The sequence below is a fragment of the Carassius auratus genome, unplaced genomic scaffold (genome assembly GCF_003368295.1).
Source record: "Carassius auratus strain Wakin unplaced genomic scaffold, ASM336829v1 scaf_tig00028204, whole genome shotgun sequence".
Lineage (NCBI taxonomy): Eukaryota > Metazoa > Chordata > Actinopteri > Cypriniformes > Cyprinidae > Carassius > Carassius auratus.
In genome coordinates this window covers 87,501-111,099 of record NW_020525666.1, presented here as the reverse complement: position 1 = coordinate 111,099, position 23,599 = coordinate 87,501, and the positions used below count along the sequence as shown (strand labels likewise).

Genomic DNA, 23,599 nt, shown 5'->3' with positions numbered 1-23,599 from the left:
GAAAACAGTATGTAAGCGTTTGTAACCTGGCCTGTACGTACAAAGAGTTTTGTCAGTTGTGTGTGAGTGAGAAAATAATTCATCAAATTTGAGAGATGTAGTCGTTGAATGCATTTTGTGCCAAAGCAATGATAATTGATCCTCAGTTTAGCCCAAATAGACTTCTGTTGTGCTCACTGTGTGAAGAGTTCTGCAAAAGTGACCTAAGTATTGAGAAACGTGTCCTAGCATCTCTAAAAAAACTGTAAGCATAAAGTCACTTCATTTTTATACATTTTTCACAAAATAAAGCTTCATATTCTTTCATTTTGCTTCTCAAGTAAATGTCTCTTTTTTGCCACTGAACATTAATTCTCCTGAAAGTCTCAATGAAAAAGCAACATTTGACACCAACAAATGCATCAACTGAATGCAAAGGATAAAAATCATCTGCCAGTTGCATAACTGAAGCTTTCTTAGCATGAGTGTTGTTTTCAGAGCTCACAGACTACACAGTAGACCTCAGCTCAGACCAATCAAACATTTATCAGCACATCTTCTCCAGGAACGAATGACCTTCTCCACAGAGACAGAGAGCAAGTGTTTCTGTAGCGCTCAGGTCTGGATCAGCCGTGTGTGAAGTGTGTTTGTGTGGAGGACGAGGAAATCCTCTCTGGGTTTCCATCTTCAGCAAACCGAGGATCCGGAGCTCTTAATTACAGCACCTGTGGCATTATTAGGAGGAAGTGGAGTACTTCATTTCCCCTCTCCTCAAAGCCACGACACACACGATGTTCTGCGTCTGAGGCACGAGAGCGACTCGTCTCATTAAAGGTTGGGCGCTTTCAGGGTAACGAATGGGCGCCTTTTGATTACGTACGGCTGGCGCACATCGGGTGAGGGTTTTTATTCTCGTTTTTCATGAAGTGGAGCTGGAATTAAGACAGGCATTCCCATCCCAAACTGACTCTGATGGAGCCAGAGCAACACACAGAGCCCAAAACACATTTAGAAAGTGTGAAGGTCTACATCTTCATACAGAGCTTTCAGGGTTAACACTTCCTGCGATTAAGAGCATGCATCTCAGTGCTTCTGGAAGCTGCTTTATGGTCTTAGTATTCATTCTCCTTTCATAATCAAGAGCTAATGGTAATGCCGGAGCGTGGAGGGGTTCAGTATCCCGTGATTATGGCTGTATATGAGTCAAACTCAGAGGATCTGACTGTGTCATTACTGTGGGGAGTCGACTTAATCACACGAACCCAGGGATTCTGGGATTGCTGGGCTCTTGTAGCTCACAGACATTTTAATATCAATCCGTACGATAGAATGTGATCCATCAGTCTCTCATATTCATCTCTGGGGGGATGCAGGGAATTAAACGTTAGAAATAATCCTGCAGGTGTAATGTGTGTTTATTGCTGAGTGTTTGAGACTGCTGATACTGAAGGTGATGGTGCTGGGTCTGTGTTCCTCACCTGTACAGGAGAAGTCATCGATGCGGATGAATCCAGTGTGACAGATGCACATGAAGGAGCCGGCGGTGTTCACACACTGTGTGTTCTCTCCACAGCAATGTCTGGCCTCCACACACTCATCCACATCTGCACAGAACACACACATCAGCTCAGCCTTCACCTGCTGCGCATGGATAACACTGAGAGTCAGCGTCTACACCGTCTGCTGTTAGATTCAGTGTCCGTCTGATGAATTCACTGACTTTTAAGAGGATATCCGTGACATTTCTGGTGAAAGAGCGATCGAACAGTGCTCATGTGTCATGGCTCCTTGAATTTATCACAGTAAGATCAAATAAGAGTTATTAAATCAAATCTCAGAGACTTACAGATCTAATAACAAGCCTGATGAATGTTCACCAGCGCCGAACTTCTGCATCCGTGATAAAGTCCGAGTGGCTTTATGGCTCAGGACTTCAAATGAAACTTTAACTTCAGCATAACCTCCATGGCTTCTCTTCTGTAATTCACTGAGTTTGTGCTTCATCTGTGGCTTATTCTTGAGGAATAACCAGGAATGATCATCCTATGGTGGCATTGCCCACAACACACACACTTCGCAGTTTTCCTCTGATTTCAACACTTTCTAAAGGTATATTAATGTAGATTATTTCAATCCAAGTAAAGTCACTATCAATGAGATACTATTACAGTTTTTAAGAGTAGATTACATTTTATTGGTGATGAATTCACAAACCCAAAACATTGAACAATCACACATAATCACAGACTCTACATGGTTCTGTCATGTCTCTTAACTCTTTGTTCTAGACTAATGCTGACTTCAGCTGGTTTGGTGTTTTTAAGAGCCGTGCTGGGACCGTCGCGTGTGATCAGACCGGAGTGTTTGTCTCTGAATGAGCTGTAAATGATGACTGATGAAGTCTGCTGTCGGTGGAGACCTGCGTCTCATCACAAACGTCTGTCCTACACGAGAGCACTTTATTCACATTGATTAGGATTAATACGGCCTGCCAGAGTCCATTCAGGAGCTCTACTCTCTTCACTGCTTCTAGCTGTGTATGACAGAGATGAGGAGATTCATCAGTTCATCACTCCAGGAGTTATCAGCAGCTTTTACTGGAAACTAAAATACAACAAATAAATACAAATTGCAGCCGCTTCATTTTATACTGAACTTGTAAAAATGCAAAAATGAATGATTAAATAAATATGAATGCAAACGTATGCCCTCCATCCATCGGGCCTCATTCATAACACACGAGCCGAATGAGTCTGTGTTTTCGGTGTGAATTTGATCATTTAAATAGTTTTCAAGAGTAAACCATTCAGTTTTAATGACACTTTTACACAGAAACTCATTCTGCTGCTTCATCAGTGTTGTGTCACCTGGTTCTGTTTCCTGTCTAAAGGGAAGTTCAGGCCGTGAAGCCGTATAATCTTCTCTAAACCTGACGACAGAGCCGCTGTCACTCACATCTCTCTTCATCTCATCTACAGTAATTACATTTGGGATTCAGCTGCACTTTTACAGTCAGTGCCAATTACCCCCGATCACCTCCAGACACTCCCGCTCCGAGCGGCAGGAAGTGACATCGCTCACTGAGTTCAGCCTGTCAGCTACACGCTGCTTTTGATAGATCTCATTTAAATGGCTGCAATGACTGCAAATGAACACGGTGAACTCCGGTCAAGGACACGCAGCTGAAACAGATGCAGAAATACTAGAAGAACCACTTCTGCTCTGAATCAGTGCCATTGGGTTAAAACAATTACACTTCTCAACAAAGACATTAAACTGATCAAAAGTGTCAGTGAAGACATTTATAATGCTACAAAAGATTTCTATTTCAAATAAACGCTGTTCTTTTGAACTTTTTATTCATCTGTGAATCCTGACAAATAAAATGTATCACAGTTTCCACAAAAATATTAAGTGTTCAACATTGATAATAATCAGAAATGTTTCTTGAGCAGTAAATCATTATATTATTCTGATTTCTGAAGATCATGTGACACTGAAGACTGGAGGAATGATGCTGAAAATACAGAAATACATTACACTTTAACACAGATTCACACAGAAAACAGATGTTTTACATTAGAATAATATTTCACTATTTTACTGCATTTTTTATCAAATAAATACAGCCTTGATGAGCAGAAGAGACTTCTTTTAGGATAGTTAGATTTCAGATAATTGGCAAAGTGGACACTTTAATTTGACATATTTTAATATTTCATCATTCATCATGTGTTCATCATTTAATTTCATTATTAAACTCTTTGAGAATCGTATGTCTGATTGAAATATAAATATATAAATTAATATATATATATATAAATCAAAATACTTTTATATATATTTATTGTAGTTTCAAACTGTTCTAATTTGAATTGATCTAAATTAATATAGAATGGTTTTCTGATACATAGGGCTTTACTCTTGAACTTTTATTATTATTATTTTTTTCAATAAATTAATGAATTATTACAATGAATGAGTTAACTGGTTGATTATTGGCTCCCGAGAGCGTGAAACATCAATATTCAGTGTTGTATAAACTTTAGGACTGTTGGTCAGCACATGTTGTCCAGAAGAAGTCACGTGTGGTCTGTGAAGCAGAAAGAGTTCAGTGTGTTCTCCTGTAATAATCAGCACGCTCCTCATCTTCCCAGTCCACCAGTCTCTCCAAAGCTTTATTATGCAGTAAAGCAGCGTGAAGCACACTTTCTGTGAAAGAGGAGCTGTGCTTTTCCCTCGAGCTCATGCCCTACAACCTCCCGCATCAAATATTGAAACGGCCTGATCTCATCAGCACAGACGCACGCTATTTTTAACTCGATGCCACTGCTCATGATGCCTTTAAAGAGCTGCGTACGCTTCTTGAGAGAGCCTCGCGCTCCTCCGCCTGCATAATGAAGAAAGCAGACGTGTTTCTGAATCTCCTGATGCTGGAGATCGTGAGATGACGACGACGGTAAAGTTTCGTCTCAGTCTCTGGGGGGTTTTGGGATTTTTCAGTAGCACATGATGAAATGTTGCATGTTCTGATCCACAGCAACATCACGAGGTTCCTGATGGTTATGGGACATTGTTTGGCACAACAGGTTTTCTGGCGTAATCGTGTCAGTATCAGCTGAAATGAAGCATTTGATGGTTGAGCTCTGCCTGTTGTGATTCAGCCTGCAGGGTTTTATTTTTATTTTATGAACTCATTTACCGCCTCTCAGTTTAGTGAAAGTTATGACTGAGAAATTGATGTTGTTCCCTCAGAGATTATAAAAGTGACCTTTCCTGTAATTGGCCCCAGTGTCCAAGTGTTGATTAATTCATCTTTGGACACTGGAGTGGTTCCAAACAGTTTTAAGCATGCGGTTGTTCAGAAACAAGGTTTGGATGAAAGCTGCTTTAATAATTATGGGCCTGTCTCTAAGCTATCATTTTTGTCAAAGCTTTTTAAAACAGTTGTGCAGTTTACAGTTGATCCAGTTTTTAAATGAGGCTAGCTTATTAAAACCTTTCCAGTCTGGTTTCACTGCTTATCATAGTCTGCCTTTGCTAAAAGTGTTCAATTACATTTTGTTTGCAGTTGATGCCGGTAAAAATGCTTTATTGGTACTCCCTGATCTTACAGCTTCCTTTGATACTGTAGATCTGTTATTATTTGCTGTTTAGAGCACTTAATCCATACCAAGGGGTACTGCTTTATGATGGTTCAGCTCATATCTTAAAGTTAGGTTTTTTTTTTTTTGTAGAGTTAGGTAAGTTCTCATCATCTTCTGGCCCTAATATTAGTGGAGTACCCCAGGGCTTTATTCTGGGCCCGCTTCTTTTTAACTCATAAATGCATCCACTGGGGGGTATTATTGCTGGACTGTATCTCAGATATCAAATGGTTATGAAATAACTTTCTCCAACTTAATGAGGACAAATATAATTGTTTTTCGTCCTCCAAAATTGAGGAGTTGTCTCATTAAGGAGCTCGGCAATAATTTTCCCTCAATTTCCTCTCGGGTTAGGAAACCTTGGTGTTATCCGGGACTCAGAATTATGTTTATCCAAACAAATCAGTTCTGTTGTTAAGAACAGTTTTTATCAATTGCACATTATGCCCAAGCTTAAACCAATTTTTTTTTTTTTTTTCAAACAGATCTTCAGATCTTCTGTCAGGGCTCTCTTATCTGTCCTCCGTTTCTGTTTAAAAACTAAGGGAGCTTCTCTTTGCACCATCTCTTACCATTCTTAAATCGAAGTTGAAAACATACCTTTAAATTTAGTTTTATTGTCCGTTTTCTTTTGGTTTTATTCTGGCATTACTTAACTTTCATTTACTTTGATTAGCACTTTGGATAGATCTGCTATGTGTAAATGTATATGATTTATATGATTCTAGTCATAATGCCTAGCTCTAAATATTAAATATTGCTTTAAACAGCTAGAATGTTCAGATGTGTGGGATTCGTAAAGCTAAAGCAGCTGATGATGGAGAGCTCAGCTCCAGGTGTTGTGTCCCAGCCAGCAAGGTAAACAGAAAGCGGTGACGGATGAGTGTGGAAGTGGGTTACTGCCGGAGTATCTGTCTCACAGCCAGCGTTTCTGGGTTACACATGGCTTATATTTCTGCTGCTTTATTTCGAAACACTTTGATTTCTACTGCCAGCATTCCTCTTCCCTTCGGTTGTTGAACTAGATCCGAGAGCGGTGTCCCGCGGGAACGTTTAGGAGCGTCCAGCTCGCCGTTCGCTGTAAGCCAGCGTGTCTGATAGCATCTTTAATTATTCATCTCCTCTCGGCCTTTGATGATTACCTGACCGGCTGCACACGTAAACCGAGGGCCGGTGACGGCGGGGTCATCTTTACCAGGGTATTTTTAGCCGGCGAGATGAACAGGTTTCATTAGAGATCCAACTGATGCGCGGGGGGTGACGAGGGTCCCCAGAAACAGGGCCCGAGTCATTAGGCATTCACCGAAAGTAGGCCATCTTCAGCTCAGCTTTGAGAGGAAACGAGGATGAGGAAGTGATGACTTACTCACACTCTCACACAACAGCAGCCAATTAAGATGCGAAGCAAGATGGATTCTAGTCGCTCATCAATAATGCAGTGTAGTTAATTAGTCACATGCATGAAAACCAACACAGATAACAGAGAATCTGTTATTTTTAGATCTGTCAGTCAACTCAGAAATGTCACTGAATTAATGATGTGAGATGATCAATTAGTCGATGTGAAAGATGACATCAAATAGTGTTATATTACATTACATTAATTTATATTTATTAATATGAATTGTAACACATTCCAATATTACATGAATATTAATTTCACATTATTAATACATATTTTATTTTTATGTGACAAATTCAACCAGATTAATTACATTATTATTGTATTACATTTATAATATACTAATATAATTTATTATTAATATTTTTTATGGTATTAATTTTAACACGTTAACATTACTTTAATATAAATTTTATTTCATACAACTTAGAAATTATAATTTCACATTTGCATTGCAATGGATTGTACTAAAATAATTTATTATATTATTATTGTAATTATAATTATAATTATATGCTTATGAAATGAATTATACCAAATTACAGTATTACATTCTAAATATACTAAAATAATTTATTAATATTTTTTTTTCTTAAAAAAAAAAATATTAAACAACCTTTCTAACACATTTTTATTACAATAGATTGTATTAAATTAATTTATTATTTTATTATTGTAATGATAATTATTATTCTTTATGTCTATAATGTTATATTTATTAACATTAGTTTTATTTTAAATGTAAAAAATTGTTCCTATTACATACTTTTTATATAATGAATGATTTATTATGGATGTTATATTTATAATATTGTATTATTTATTTGTATTTATTCTAAAACAATCATATTAATATTAATTGTACATTATTATAATATATATATTTTTTTTTTAATGACCTTATCAATATATATCTTGTTTTATGTAGTGTGCTAAAGGAATATTAAAATCAGCCGTGGGTTCTAATGCTGTTTATATCCCTGTTCCCGAGCGCTGTGATTGTGGTTCATCATGTGATGTATCAGCTGACCCGGCTTTGATTGACAGCTCACCTTCGCAGTAGGCTCTGTCCTCACGCAGCGGTCGAAAGCCGTTCTTGCAGCTGCAGCTGGAGCCGGCGTCTAAGTTCACACACTCTGAGTTCTCCACACAGATGCTGTCCTCCGCACAGAAGTCGTGACCTTTAACCGCAGACAGAGGAGATTTGCGTTCATGGATTTATGTTTCAAGAAACACTGAAGCGCTAAAGGTCAGGCTATGGTCAAACTACACACAGCCGTTATTGTTTACTGTACAGAGTAAAGACAGATCAGGTGACACACCTCTGCAGACTTTGCAGCATCTGTCTGTCAGTGTGATCTGATCAGATTCAGCGCAGGTGAGCAGCGGACAGTCTTCAGTGTTAGGAACTCTGTGCATCGTGCCATCCTGAGAAATAGAAGCAAAGCAATTGGGTTTATCATTTGTCCTAGATAGATCTCTCTATCTGCTGGTTGTTTTTGTGTTTTGTGTAAGTGTACAGGAGTGTTTGGAGACTGTACCCTGCACTCAAACAGCTGGCAGAGTCCCGCGGTGGGATCGTGAACAGCACAGCGTTGTCCTTCCACCAGCGTCTGCCCCGAGAACAAGCACATCACTGCAGAAACACACAAACACACACGCATGATCTCTACACGAACACGCCTGCGACACACACACACTCACACACACGCAGACACACACACACTCACACTCACACTCACACACACGCACACACGCACACACGCACACACTCACACTCACACACTCACACACTCACTCACACACACACACACACACACACACACGCATACTGGTTTCCATGTTTGATGGGGACCAACTTTTTAATCATCACATGTGGGGACCACCCTTTCTAAAGGGTTTTGAGGTTTGAAAAAAATTAGGGACACTAACCATAGCTCTCTTAGCCTATACACGACTTCAGACAACTGAATTAATGAAGTAATGTATTGACCATGCTTAATGGGGACTTCTGAAATATCGGGTGAACATGACTTACAGGGACCAAATTAGCATATTTTATGCATATCATTTGCATAATGCACACACATTCCCATGATTTGAGGGGACCTTGCGCACACACTAATACACACATTCCCATGATTTGAGGGGACCTTGCGCACACACTAATACACACATTCCCATGATTTGAGGGGACCTTGCGCACACACTAATACACACATTCCCATGATTTGAGGGGACCTTGCGCACACACTAATACGCACATTCCCATGATTTGAGGGGACCTTGCGCACACACTAATACACACATTCCCATGATTTGAGGGGACCTTGCGCACACACTAATACACACATTCCCATGATTTGAGGGGACCTTGCAACAACAAATATTACAAATGACAAATAAAAGGCATTTTACTGCATTTGATATTTTGCTCTTAAAATGGGTTTAATCCACAAAGTAAAATTTAAATGTTTATTAGTAGTACAAAAGTTAAATTTTGAAATTTCACTTTATTTTATGTGGATCTATACTGTAGTGAGTCCTGCAAACGGTTCTAGTGATGCAAAGCTTCATTCTCGCACAAAAGCCCAGTTTCACAGACAGATTACCAGGAATAGGCCTTACTTAAATTAGGGTATAGACAGAGGTGGGTAGAGTACCCAAAAACTGTACTCAAGTAAAAGTCAAAGTACTAGTCTTGAATAGTTACTTGAGTAAGAGTATCGGATAAAAAATCTACTCAAGTGGTTAGTTACTAGTTACTTTGGGTCATATATACTGAGCCTATTTTTATTAAGATATATAGATAAAATGTAATGTATGTGCGTCTGTGTATAAATGTTTATATTTCATCAGCCTTTACTCCAATTTATGTAATTAAGTTGGCTTGAGAAAGCCAACTTACTGAAATCCGTCTTAAACTTATTAAGTTGGCTTGAGAAAGCCAACTTACTGAAATCCGTCTTAAACTTATTATTATTATTATTATTCTTCTGAGACTAAATTTTCTGACTGCTACTCCTCCTAGACCGTTAACTCTACAGACTCCAAACTCGGCCAAACTCTCCAGACTAATCTGACTCGAGTTGCTATATCTTTTCTAACTGATTAGACTTACGGTTTTCATAAAAATAAAGATTAAAAATTATAAAAATCCCATAGACTTGCATTGAAAAGCCTCTGCTCACCTGAACATTCCGTAAACTCCAACTGTCAAAAATTCAAATCTAAACACACTGAAGCCCATTACACTCAATCAGACTTCCTATGTACTATTACTAACCAATTCAAACCCATTCAAACTCATCTATCTATCTATCTATCTATCTATCTATCTTCTGACTGTTTCTATCTATCTATGTATCTATCTATATTCAAACTATCTATCTATCTATCTATCTATCTATCTATCTATCTATCTATCTATCTATATTCAAACTCTATCTCTCTATCTATCTATCTATCTATCTATCTATCTATATCATCTGACTGTTTCTATCTATCTATCTATCTATCTATCATCTGACTTTTTCTATCTATCTATCTGTATATCTATCTATCTATCTGTATATCTATCTATCTATCTATCTTCTGACTGTTTCTATCTATCTATCTATCTATCTATCATCTGACTTTTTCTATCTATCTATCTATCTGTCTATCTATCTATCTCTCTTCAAAACATCTATCTATCTATATTAAAACTTATCTATCTATCTATCTATCTATCTATCCTAACATGCTAGTCATGCTAAAATCATGCTAGCAACTTGCTAGTCGCATGCTAGTCATGCTAGTAACATGCTAGCAACATGCTAATCATGCTAAAAATTATGCTAGCCACATGCTAGTCGCATGCTAATCATGCTAAAATCATGCTAGCAACATGCTAATCATGCTAAAATCATGCTAGCAACATGCTAGTCGCATGCTAATCATGCTAAAATCATGCTAGCAACATGCTAATCATGCTAAAATCATGCTAGCAACATGCTAGTCGCATGCTAGTCATGCTAGAGACATGCTAGCAAAATGCTAATCATGCTAAAATAATGCTAGCAACATGCTAGTCGCATGCTAGTCATGATAGAGACATGCTAGCAACATGCTAATCATGCTAAAATCATGCTAGCAACATGCTAGTCGCATGCTAGTCATGCTAGAGACATGCTAACAACATGCTAATCATGCTAAAATCATGCTAACAACATGCTAATCATGCTATAATCATGCTAGCAACATGCTAGTCGCATGCTAATCATGCTAAAATCATGCTAGCAACATGCTAGTCGCATGCTAGAAACATGCTAATCATGCTAAAATCATGCTAACAACTTGCTAGTCGCATGCTAGTCATGCTAGAGACATGCTAGCAACATGCTAATCATGCTAAAAATCATGCTAACAACATGCTAGTCGCATGCTAATCATGCTAACAACATGCTAGCGACATGCTAGTAACTTGCTAATCATGCTAGCGACATGCTAGTAACTTGCTAATCATGCTAGCGACATGCTAGTAACTTGCTAATCATGCTAACGACATGGCTAGTCACCTGCTAATTATGCTAGCGACATGTTAGCAACATGCTAATCATGCTAGAAACATGCTAATCATGCTAGCAACATGTTAGTCACATGCTAATAATGCTAGAAACATGTTAGAGACATGATAGTAATTTGCTAATCATGCTAGCGACATGGCTAGTCATTTGCTAATTATGCTAGCAACATGCTAGATACCTTGCTAATCATGCTAAGGACATGCTTGTCACATGGTAGTCACTTGCTTGTAATGCTAGCAATATGTTAATCACTGTCATTTTTATACTTCTTAAACTTTTAAATCTTTTTAAACTTTTCACATTTTCAAACTTTCTGGTCAGGCTTTCTCAAGCCAACTTAAAGTTTGTCTTGACGAACTTTTTTATCTAGTTATTATTATTATTCTTCTGAGACTAAATTTCTGACTGCTACTCCTCCTAGACCATTAACTCTACAGACTCCAAACTCGGCCAAACTCTCCAGACTAATCTGACTCGAGTTGCTATATCTTTTCTAACTGATTGGACTTACGGTTTTCATAAAAATTAAGATTAAAAATCATAAAAATCCCATAGACTTGCATTGAAAAGCCTCTGCTCAACTGAACATTCCGTAAACTCCAACTGTCAAAAATTCAAATCTAAACAAACTGAAGCCCATTAGACTCAATCAGACTTCCTATGTACTATTACTAACCCATTCAAACCCATTCAAACTCATCTATCTATCTATCTATCTATCTATCTATCTATCTTCTGACTGTTTCTATCTATCTATCTATCTATATTCAAACTCTATCTATCTATCTATCATCTGACTTTTTCTATCTATCTATCTATCTATCTATCTATCTATCTATCTATCTATCTATCTATCTATCTATCTATCTATCTCTCTTCAAAACATCTATCTATCTATATTAAAACTTATCTATCTATCTATCTATCTATCTATCTATCTATCTATCTATCTATCTATCCTAACAACATGCTAGTCATGCTAAAATCATGCTAGCAACTTGCTAGTCGCATGCTAGTCATGCTAGAAACATGCTAGCAACATGCTAATCATGCTAAAAATTATGCTAGCCACATGCTAGTCGCATGCTAATCATGCTAAAATCATGCTAGCAACATGCTAATCATGCTAAAATCATGCTAGCAACATGCTAGTCGCATGCTAATCATGCTAAAATCATGCTAGCAACATGCTAGTCATGCTAAAATCATGCTAGCAACTTGCTAGTCGCATGCTAGTCATGCTAGAAACATGCTAGCAACATGCTAATCATGCTAAAAATTATGCTAGCCACATGCTAGTCGCATGCTAATCATGCTAAAATCATGCTAGCAACATGCTAATCATGCTAAAATCATGCTAGCAACATGCTAGTCGCATACTAATCATGCTAAAATCATGCTAGCAACATGCTAATCATGCTAAAATCATGCTAGCAACATGCTAGTCGCATGCTAGTCATGCTAGAGACATGCTAGCAAAATGCTAATCAAGCTAAAATAATGCTAGCAACATGCTAGTCGCATGCTAGTCATGATAGAGACATGCTAGCAACATGCTAATCATGCTAAAATCATGCTAGCAACATGCTAGTCGCATGCTAGTCATGCTAGAGACATGCTAGCAACATACTAATAATGCTAAAATCATGCTAGCAACATGCTAGTCGCATGCTAGTCATGCTAAAATCATGCTAACAACATGCTAATCATGCTAAAATCATGCTAGCAACATGCTAATCATGCTAAAATAATGCTAGCAACATGCTAGTCGCATGCTAGAAACATGCTAATCATGCTAAAATCATGCTAACAACTTGCTAGTCGCATGCTAGTCATGCTAGAGACATGCTAGCAACATGCTAATCATGCTAAAAATCATGCTAACAACATGCTAGTCGCATGCTAATCATGGTAACAACATGCTAGCGACATGCTAGTAACTTGCTAATCATGCTAGCGACATGCTAGCGACATGCTAGTAACTTGCTAATCATGCTAGCGACATGCTAGTAACTTGCTAATCATGCTAACGACATGGCTAGTCACCTGCTAATTATGCTAGCGACATGTTAGCAACATGCTAATCATGCTAGAAACATGCTAATCATGCTAGCAACATGTTAGTCGCATGCTAATAATGCTAGAAACATGTTAGAGACATGATAGTAATTTGCTAATCATGCTAGCGACATGGCTAGTCATTTGCTAATTATGCTAGCAACATGCTAGATACCTTGCTAATCATGCTAAGGACATGCTTGTCACATGGTAGTCACTTGCTTGTAATGCTAGCAATATGTTAATCACTGTCATTTTTATACTTCTTAAACTTTTAAATCTTTTTAAACTTTTCACATTTTCAAACTTTCTGGTCAGGCTTTCTCAAGCCAACTTAAAGTTTGTCTTGACGAACTTTTTTATCTAGTTTATTATAAAACCCTGTCTGTTCACTTAAGTAACAGATATACGTGTCATGGCATAACATATTTTTAATACGCCTGACTTTATATTAAATGTGAATTTAACATTGAAAGTTAATGTGATATAAATATTGCTACTAATCTTTCATTGTTCAGAAAAAAAGCAAATAACATTTACATTATTAAAGATCATTTTCACTGACAGTCTAGATTTCAATCACTCTCAGAAACTCCCATTAAAATCACTGAAACTGATTACACTGTGAAATCAATATCTTAATTATAGATTCGTACACACATCTGCACTTTGTTGTTTCTGACGAGAGAATTCTCCAGAAAGCGGTCTACAATCAGTGAGCGTGTGAAGGAAGCACCGACATTTCAGCGATGACTCATCGGAACACCTCTGATTGGCCATTGCATTCATAAGCTCAACAGAATCGTGAGTGATTGGTTAATGCGCAGCGCTGTAAAAACGCGTCTGTCTCTGGCTCAGCGCCAGCAAGCGATCACAGATCTGAATTTAGCAGCTGATTATATGACTTGCTGAACGTACTCGCACCGGTGTGATTGTATTACAATTAATAAAATCTTAATCAGCTATTTTTTGTGTTTTGGAAGCTGCATTCAACTTGACTCCCCTCTGTTATAAGCCACACACGTACAACAAACTAATGTCACAGAGGTATCATGTACTGTAATCAAATGTAGCCCAAGTTATTACCATTTAAACAGTAGACAGCAAACGCGGTGTTCATCTAATAAGGATCTCCATCGCAAGCAAATAATGGCTTTTGCAGATTTGCTTTCAATTCAGTGAAGTTCCATAGCCCCGTTTTCAACGCTGCTGATGATCTTAAACGTTACAACTCTCTGAGTGAACCGCTTCAGACGCTCAGCGCACACGGCAGGGAACTGAACGACTCCTTCAAACTGATTCATGAACCAATTCACTCGTTTGCCAACTGGTTTGAGCAAGCCTTTGAACAGAATTGACTCAAAAGAATGAATCATTCGCGAATGGCCATCGCTCATTTCCCAGAGAAAAGTAGACGGCGCGTTTGGAATAAACTGAAGCATTTACAACATTTATTGCATTAAGATAAAGTAACGAGAGGAGCGTAACCCACAGTAACGAAGTAAAAGCACAGATTTTTCCCAAAAAAATTTACTCAAGCAAGAGTATAAAGTCTTTAAATATACTCCGAAAAGTATTAGTTACCCCCAAAAATTACTCAAGTAAATGTAACGAAGTAAATGTAACTCGTTACTACCCACCTCTGGGTATAGAAACAGCTTCTATTAAAATGCCTTAGAAAAAAACATTACTGGTTTGCATTTTGAGACAAAACAATGGCACTGACATGTTTTACAAATCCTTCATTGCAAGTTATCTTCAGTTAGGACGACTCTAAGTTGCATTTTGCACATGTGAATACAAAGGATTTAGCATAGTGAATGATTGCCTGTATATGTTCCAACTCATATCATACCCACAAGTCAAACATTTAAACCTTTCCACTTCGAACTATTCTTTCTTTATATTATTTTAAAGTAGTGTTTAGCCCCAGCCAACCACCCCACGTCAGCTACTACTCACTGGATACTTATCAATACAATAAACCTACTACTACTTGAACTTCAAGACAATAATTCAGATTAAAATGACTGAATTCAACTTTTATTTAGTTAAATTTCACATAACTCTAAGTCAAACCTCAAAACAAAACCTCAAAAGTCCTGTTATACTAAATGTAAAAAAAAAAAAATATATAAACTCTCACCATGCTTCCTTTCACAAACATGGATTTCAACTTTTGTTAGACCAATGCTTTCAGCGTGTGGCCTTGCACTGGTTTAACGGTTTAAGTTATTCTATTTCTTTAAGTGCTGCTGTGGCTTTAACTTTAACAAAACTTGCCATGCCAGATAGTTGCATCTTTACAGTATTATCTGCACTGCAATTTCTTTTTGAAAGCTGTAATGCGATTATAAACATAAAATTTTACTGTCTTCCAATCGCGGTTCCTCAGAGCTTGTGGTTCAGCTTTCAAGCATTTCTCACAGTCACTCTTTGCTGGTACAGTGCCAGATATGATGAATGACTTCAGGTGCCTTTCCACCGCCTGCACCTCTGCCTGCTGCCAGGGAGCTTTCTTCTGGCTACTTTTACCTTAAAGTGATCAGAAAATAAGAAATGATTAAGAGTGTATGCTGGAATTCAAATCTGAAGTTCTGAATTCTGAATTCATTCAAGGATTCGATCTCTCTCTAAACCCTCCTTTATCGAAGCTCGACTCTGTTCTGATTGGTCAGATGTCCCAGTCTGTTGTCGGTTCTACCGTTCTTTGAGAGTAGGTCAAATTACACATTCGCACAGAGCCAATGAAAACCAGAGGCTGGGCTTTTGTTACAAACCTGTGTAGGTTCATGCAGGAAGCAAGTCTGGAATTACGCAGGACTCGTTTCTTCCTTTTGGGAGACTAATTTAATTTGTCCTGAACTTTGACCTTTTTACATTTGATCTTTTATATTACACACTACATAAAAAGGTCATACCTGAGTAAGCATAAAAGGGGTACTTTAACTAGAATTAGGTCAGAAATTTGTGACTAAATACATAAGATATAACCCGGTGTCTGTAGTCATTTTTGAATTGTAGAGAGAGAGAGAGAGAGATTGATATTCTTGCCAGATACGGTGCATTTATGAATTTCAGAAGGATCTATGACCCTCTCTAGAGACAATATGCAATGCATTTTTTTTTTTACTTATTTAACACATTTGGAAATTAAGTAAATCTACTTAATTTCCAAATGTGTTAAATTTACTTGAAAAACGATTGTGCAAAAACTTGCCAAATAAAAATTAAGTAAATTTACCTCTTGTTTTTTTTCAGTGTAGGGTAACTGGTGGCTTTTAAATGACAGAGGCATGAATTTAGAATTTCTCAGGGATAAAATGACAAACAGATATAAGCTTAGTGATTAAACTGAGCATTCTTTTTTACCATGTGGCTGCTACTGCAACGTTTAGCCAATTCTAGTTGAATTTAATCCCTACAGAAAACAACAGACGTACCAAAGAGAAATGTGTAAAGAGTTCACCTTTGCAAGGTGGTCTCATAGCACTGGCTCCTGAAGACATCGGCACTTCTGATGATGGTTTGCCTCTCTTGTGTGACATATTCCTCTCGGTAGCAGGAAGTGCCACCTCGGCTGAAGCTTTGATGGAAAATAATCAAAGTTCAACATTTTCAGAAAGAGAAGTAATATACAGTCTTGTTCAAAATAATAGCAGTACAATGTGACTAACCAGAATAATCAAGGTTTTTAGTATATTTTTTATTGCTACGTGGCAAACAAGTTACCAGTAGGTTCAGTAGATTGTCAGAAAACAAACAAGACCCAGCATTCATGATATGCACGCTCTTAAGGCTGTGCAATTGGGCAATTAGTTGAAAGGGGTGTGTTCAAAAAAATAGCAGTGTCTACCTTTGACTGTACAAACTCAAAACTATTTTGTACAAACATTTTTTTTTCTGGGATTTAGCAATCCTGTGAATCACTAAACTAATATTTAGTTGTATGACCACAGTTTTTTTAAAACTGCTTGACATCTGTGTGGCATGGAGTCAACCAACTTGTGGCACCTCTCAGCTGTTATTCCACTCCATGATTCTTTAACAACATTCCACAATTCATTCACATTTCTTGGTTTTGCTTCAGAAACAGCATTTTTGATATCACCCCACAAGTTCTCAATTGGATTAAGGTCTGGAGATTGGGCTGGCCACTCCATAACATTAATTTTGTTGGTTTGGAACCAAGACTTTGCCCGTTTACTAGTGTGTTTTGGGTCATTGTCTTGTTGAAACAACCATTTCAAGGGCATGTCCTCTTCAGCATAGGGCAACATGACCTCTTCAAGTATTTTAACATATGCAAACTGATCCATGATCCCTGGTATGCGATAAATAGGCCCAACACCATAGTAGGAGAAACATGCCCATATCATGATGCTTGCACCTCCATGCTTCACTGTCTTCACTGTGTACTGTGGCTTGAATTCAGAGTTTGGGGGTCGTCTCACAAACTGCCTGTGGCCCTTGGACCCAAAAAGAACAATTTTACTCTCATCAGTCCACAAAATGTTCCTCCATTTCTCTTTAGGCCAGTTAATGTGTTCTTTGGCAAATTGTAACCTCTTCTGCACATGCCTTTTTTTTAACAGAGGGACTTTGCGGGGGATTCTTGAAAATAGATTAGCTTCACACAGACGTCTTCTAACTGTCACAGTACTTACAGGTAACTCCAGACTGTCTTTGATCATCCTGGAGGTGATCATTGGCTGAGCCTTTGCCATTCTGGTTATTCTTCTATCCATTTTGATGGTTGTCTTCCGTTTTCTTCCACGTCTCTCTGGTTTTGCTCTCCATTTTAAGGCATTGGAGATCATTTTAGCTGAACAGCCTATCATTTTTTGCACCTCTTTATAGGTTTTCCCCTCTCTAATCAACTTTTTAATCAAAGTACGCTGTTCTTCTGAACAATGTCTTGAACGACCCATTTTCCTCAGCTTTCAAATGCATGTTCAACAAGTGTTGGCTTCATCCTTAAATAGGGGCCACCTGATTCACACCTGTTTCCTCACAAAATTGATGACCTCAGTGATTGAATGCCACACTGCTATTTTTTTGAACACACCCCTTTCAACTAATTCAACTAATTGCCCAATTGCACAGCCTTAAGAGCGTGCATATCATGAATGCTGGGTCTCATTTGTTTTCTGAGAATCTACTGAACCTACTGGTAACTTGTTTGCCACGTAGCAATAAAAAAATATATGAAAAACCTTGATTATTCTGGTTAGTCACATTGTACTGCTATTATTTTGAACAAGACTGTATATATAAAAAATTAATAGTAGTAAATGTGCTATAAAATTCTGACAATGCACAAGTGATGGGTGCTACTGTCCAACTCATGATTTTAATCATGATTATACAGTAGATACCGTAAGTGAAATTAACGCTAAAGTGTGCAGTTGTTTTAATCCTTGCAAGTATAGCTGAACTACAATCTATATCATGTCTTTTCAAGAAACATTTTAGAAAAAATATGCTCAAACTCTTTAAACAGAGTACTTCGTTTTATTTTAGTCAAAAAGGAATCATGTCACAATTCGTTTTGTGCCTCGACCCACCCAACAGAAGAGAGTGGATCAGCTAGCTTTACATAATAAATATAACTTTCTCTTATGAACCCTTAATTTTATAGTATTAAGTTCCTCAAAAACAAAAAGTTTACAATAAAACATGTTGATAATAAAATAGATAAATTTATATTCATACTTAATCATATGTAATAAAATGATAATGTTGAAGAATAGCTTGGAGGCATTTGACAGTAGTTTTGACAAAAAATAAATACTTGTTTAGTGTACTGAATCATCTTCTGCGCTGGAACAATGTGTTTGCCCATCAGGTCTTCACAAGTCACTTGACTGATAACGATCAATAACTACAAAATGTAATGGTGTATTTTGACAGTAATACAAACCGTCAACAGTAGATGAACAGTGTCCCTCTTGTATGCTCCTGTCTTCCTCATCACAGTCATTAACTTGTTCTTCCTCATCACAGTCAACTACTTTTTCTGTGGAAGTACAAAATACAGCTTTACAGTGGTATATAATGGTTTTGCAAACTTGGTATAGGAATAGATGGTTAAAAAAAAAATCTATTAAATTAACAAACCATCAGGATCTATCCCAATTTCATCCAAGTTCTTGCCATGGAACTCAGCTAATCTTCCTTGCTCAAGAGCCATTAAAACTTTGCTGATCTTGGCAAGTTGCAGGGTCTTCTCAGGGAGTCGATAGAACTCACGATGGATTCTGATGTCGTGCCCGAGAAAGTTTGCCAGCTGGTCCATCTCGGTGTCGGTCATGTTCAGCACTGTTAAAAGGGTCGCGGCATGCTTACGCAGCCTGGTAGATGTCAGTGCCTTGGGACACTTTGCACCACAAGCCTTTGCAAAGCCACGGAGGCAGTCTGACCCTCGGAAATGTGTCATGGCTTCTGGTCTAGCAAACATATAGGCATTGTCTTTTAAAACCCCACACGCCTCTCTCTGCTTAACAAGGAGTTCTAAGGAACACAGCATTTTTGGAGTCAGAAGGACTGGAACTGGCCGACCACGCTTTCCCCTGGTGATAACCCTTGTGAAGTGTCTGCAGAGTTTCTTCTCCACTTCGGAGAGAGCCCAGTCCACATCCTCATGTGGATCAGAAGTGTCTCTTGATAAAAACACAGACAAAGGCATGCTCGCCACCTCTCCTTCTCTCCGCCGATTAAAGAGAATCATCTGAGCTAGACACACCTTGGCCAGCTCCATCCAGGCTTTAGTAGATGGACTTTCAGAGAGCAGGTTGAACCACTCATCTTGCACTTGACTGAGAAAAGTATGCAGTTTTTGTACGTCTTCAGTAAAGGGCATGAGCGTGGGCACATTCCACTTTGCTTCCCTGATATTCCTCAATGCTGTAGCAGAAATCATCTCGTTCCACTTATTCGCATGGACTTCTTGAAACTCACTGGCATTCTTCACAAGCTGTTTGTCATTGGAGATTAAGCCCTGAGCTTTCAAGAGTTTGCATACTTTAACCAGGGAATTCCCAAGCTTGTTAGCAAGAGATGGAATCAAGAATTTGTCGGTTTCACTGTCATACCCACATGTATACTTAACAGCTTTGACGGTCTCCATGTACTTCTTTGGATTTACACAATCTTCCAGTGTTTTTAAGGAGGTGACTTTCCTGGCATTGTGAATCAATCTTCCCAGTTCTCGCATCTTCTCCCGCACACATTGTTTATTCTTATCTGATAGCCCACCTTTGTTCAACAAGTGCTGCCCAATATCAGTAATTACTCTGTCATTTTTTATTATATCTGTGATTGGGTCAGGATTCATGGCACTGATTACTCCCCACAGTTGTTTGGTCATGTTTGAAGGCACAGGCCCTGTGTAGGTACACATGGACTGAACACAGTTTTTTCCTGGTTTGGGAGGGTCTGATTGTGGTTGAAGTCTACAAGTACGCATGTGTCTCCACAGGACCTTTCTTGTAAAAAGTCCTTGACAGTATGCACAATGCATGAAATCTTCTCCCTGCACTTCTTTACGTGGTCGTTTAAATGGCCACTAGTTCCCCCTTTCCTGACTCCATAACAGCTGCATTGTGAGCATAGTTTCCTCTGTTGCGAATATAATCAAGCTGTTTTTTCCTCTCCTTTGAACCCTTTGGAAAGCTTAGAGCTCTAGCCACATCAGACTTATTTTCATGTGAACTTTCTAGATGCCTTGCCATCTTAGCATAGGGTTTACTGCAGTACAAGCAGTAATGTCTCTTGTTGTACACTCTAGCACCATCTCTTTTTTGGTATGCACTAACAACTATTCCGTCTGTTGTGTTCTGACTTGAACTGGGTTCTTCTCCTGTTCCAGATGCTTCAGACGCAACATTGTGCATTTTGTCTGACGTTGTGGTGTCACAATCAGGGCAACTCACTGAGCCAGACTGATCAATATCCAGTTCATCAAGAAGCCGACGTTTTGCCTGGTTTAGTGTAAGGCTAACATCACTGTCGCTTTCGGAAGTGGTATCTGGAACATAATCATCGGAACTCTCTGGTGTAGAATCAAAGAGCTCATCAGAATCTTCAAGATTTGTGTCTTTCATCTAAAAATAAATAAAAATAAAATAAATAAAGAAATGGGTAGAACTGCTGCAATTAATTGATCATTTGATTTTGACAATAGAAGCCAATTTAATGTGTCTCTAATAATGTGTTAATCTGTTGAGGTTTTTTCCCCCTCAATTTTGCAAGTCACATGTGATGATTTGCTGCTTCTTACCATGTTATAATAAAGTTCTCAGTGCAAAAGTTATGAACACTGTTATGAACAGTATGAATCTGATCATTTTGGTCTTAAAGTAAAATAAAATTGAATAATTCTCTGATACTTTGCAGTCAATATCACATGAGAATATATTAATATTACATAAATTACTGATGAGGAGAATGATCTAAGGAATGAGAAAAAAAAAAGACATCACGTCTCTTGTTGTGACAAACTTACTATGACACTTTTAGTCCGTCTCAGTTTTGGCACAAAAATCTCATTTTCATTGTGGCTCTGGGTTGCAATCTGTAAACAAAGTATAAACAATATTTGACATTTCTATTGCATTTGAAATATGAAAATAAAAAAAGTTGACCAGAGATCAAAAGTGAAAAATATCCCTGTCCAACATCCTCTGTCTGCGCTCACACACACATCTTGAATAAAACAGGGCCTCATGGGGACCTTTCACACACAACGTTATTGTTCCTCATGGGGACCAGATTCATCTAATCTCACACAACATCTCAACTCCCAACACTGAGCGACCGAAAGTGTGTTGTGGGGACGTCGTGAGTGAAAATTTTAAAGCACCAATTAACCAAGAAAAAGTTACTTGTGAAGGATAAAACTGGCCCCAAATATTCCACTACCTCTAACCTACTGGACACATGTTGATAAACTGTTGAGGGAACTAGTTTACAGCAGATACGCATCAAAATATGCTCCAAAAACACAAAAAACATGGAAAAAACTGACAGTAGACATAACTTTCCATTGATAAATGTGACCGTACCTGTTGAGGAGACCTGGTTTGACCAAAAGCATCATCCACTGGAGTCTGTGACTGGAGAGAAGCATCATCCATTGGAGTCTGTGACTGGAGAGAAGCATCAGAGTCACCTGCTGCTCTGCTATTAGCAGCAATGCTGCTCTCCTGCAAGAGACAACACCAATAATGAGAAGATTTCACAACATGGAAACACAAGAGACTAGTCACCAACATCTCAACTCCCAACACTGAGCGACCGAAAGTGTGTTGTGGGGACGTCGTGAGTGTACATTTTAAAGCACCAATTAACCAAGTAAAAATTACTTGTGAAGGATAAAACTGGCCCCAAATATTCCACTACCTCTAACCTACTGGACACATGTTGATAAACTGTTGAGGGAACTAGTTTACAGCAGATACGCATCAAAATATGCTCCAAAAACACAAAAAACATGGAAAAAACTGACAGTAGACATAACTTCCCATTGATAAATGTGACCGTACCTGTTGAGGAGACCTGGTTTGACCAAAAGCATCATCCACTGGAGTCTGTGACTGGAGAGAAGCATCATCCACTGGAGTCTGTGACTGGAGAGAAGCATCATCCATTGGAGTCTGTGACTGGAGAGAAGCATCAGAGTCACCTGCTGCTCTGCTATTAGCAGCAATGCTACTCTCCTGCAAGAGACAACACCAATAATGAGAAGATTTCACAACATGGAAACACAAGAGACTAATCTGATGCAGACACTGAATGACCAATGAGACAATCAGCCTCATTTTAAACATTTATCCCTGTCCAACATCCTCTGTCTGCGCTCACACACACACATCTTGAATAAAACAGGGCCTCATGGGGACCTTTCACACACAACGTTATTGTTCCTCATGGGGACCAGATTCATCTAATCTCACACAACATCTCAACTCCCAACACTGAGCGACCGAAAGTGTGTTGTGGGGACGTCGTGAGTGAAATTTTTAAAGCACCAATTAACCAAGAAAAAGTTACTTGTGAAGGATAAAACTGGCCCCAAATATTCCACTACCTCTAACCTACTGGACACATGTTGATAAACTGTTGAGGGAACTAGTTTACAGCAGATACGCATCAAAATATGCTCCAAAAACACAAAAAACATGGAAAAAACTGACAGTAGACATAACTTTCCATTGATAAATGTGACCGTACCTGTTGAGGAGACCTGGTTTGACCAAAAGCATCATCCATCAGAGTCTGTGACTGGAGAGAAGCATCAGAGTGCCCACATTTAACCCCTAAATTGGTCTAAGAACATAAGACCCCATTATTCAATGTACATAAAAAATAAAATAAAAAACACCGACCCTCAAGTCATAATGGTTACAAATTATTTTCATATTTCTAATAGATTCAAATTCTAA

The 23,599-nt window shown here is 38.3% G+C and overlaps 1 protein-coding gene across 1 annotated transcript in view; it reads right to left on the bottom strand.

The window, feature by feature from the left end:
* Window positions 1-23,599, bottom strand: part of LOC113079475 (protein kinase C-binding protein NELL2-like) — an 84,302-nt gene that overhangs the window by 23,292 nt on the left and 37,411 nt on the right. Inside the window, exons 10-13 of the mRNA XM_026251736.1 lie at window positions 8,070-8,164; window positions 7,851-7,956; window positions 7,581-7,709; window positions 1,458-1,583 (exon numbers count right to left, since the gene is read on the bottom strand). Of these exons, the coding sequence (XP_026107521.1) occupies window positions 1,458-1,583; window positions 7,581-7,709; window positions 7,851-7,956; window positions 8,070-8,164 (456 nt within the window). The remainder of the gene's footprint in view (window positions 1-1,457; window positions 1,584-7,580; window positions 7,710-7,850; window positions 7,957-8,069; window positions 8,165-23,599) is intronic.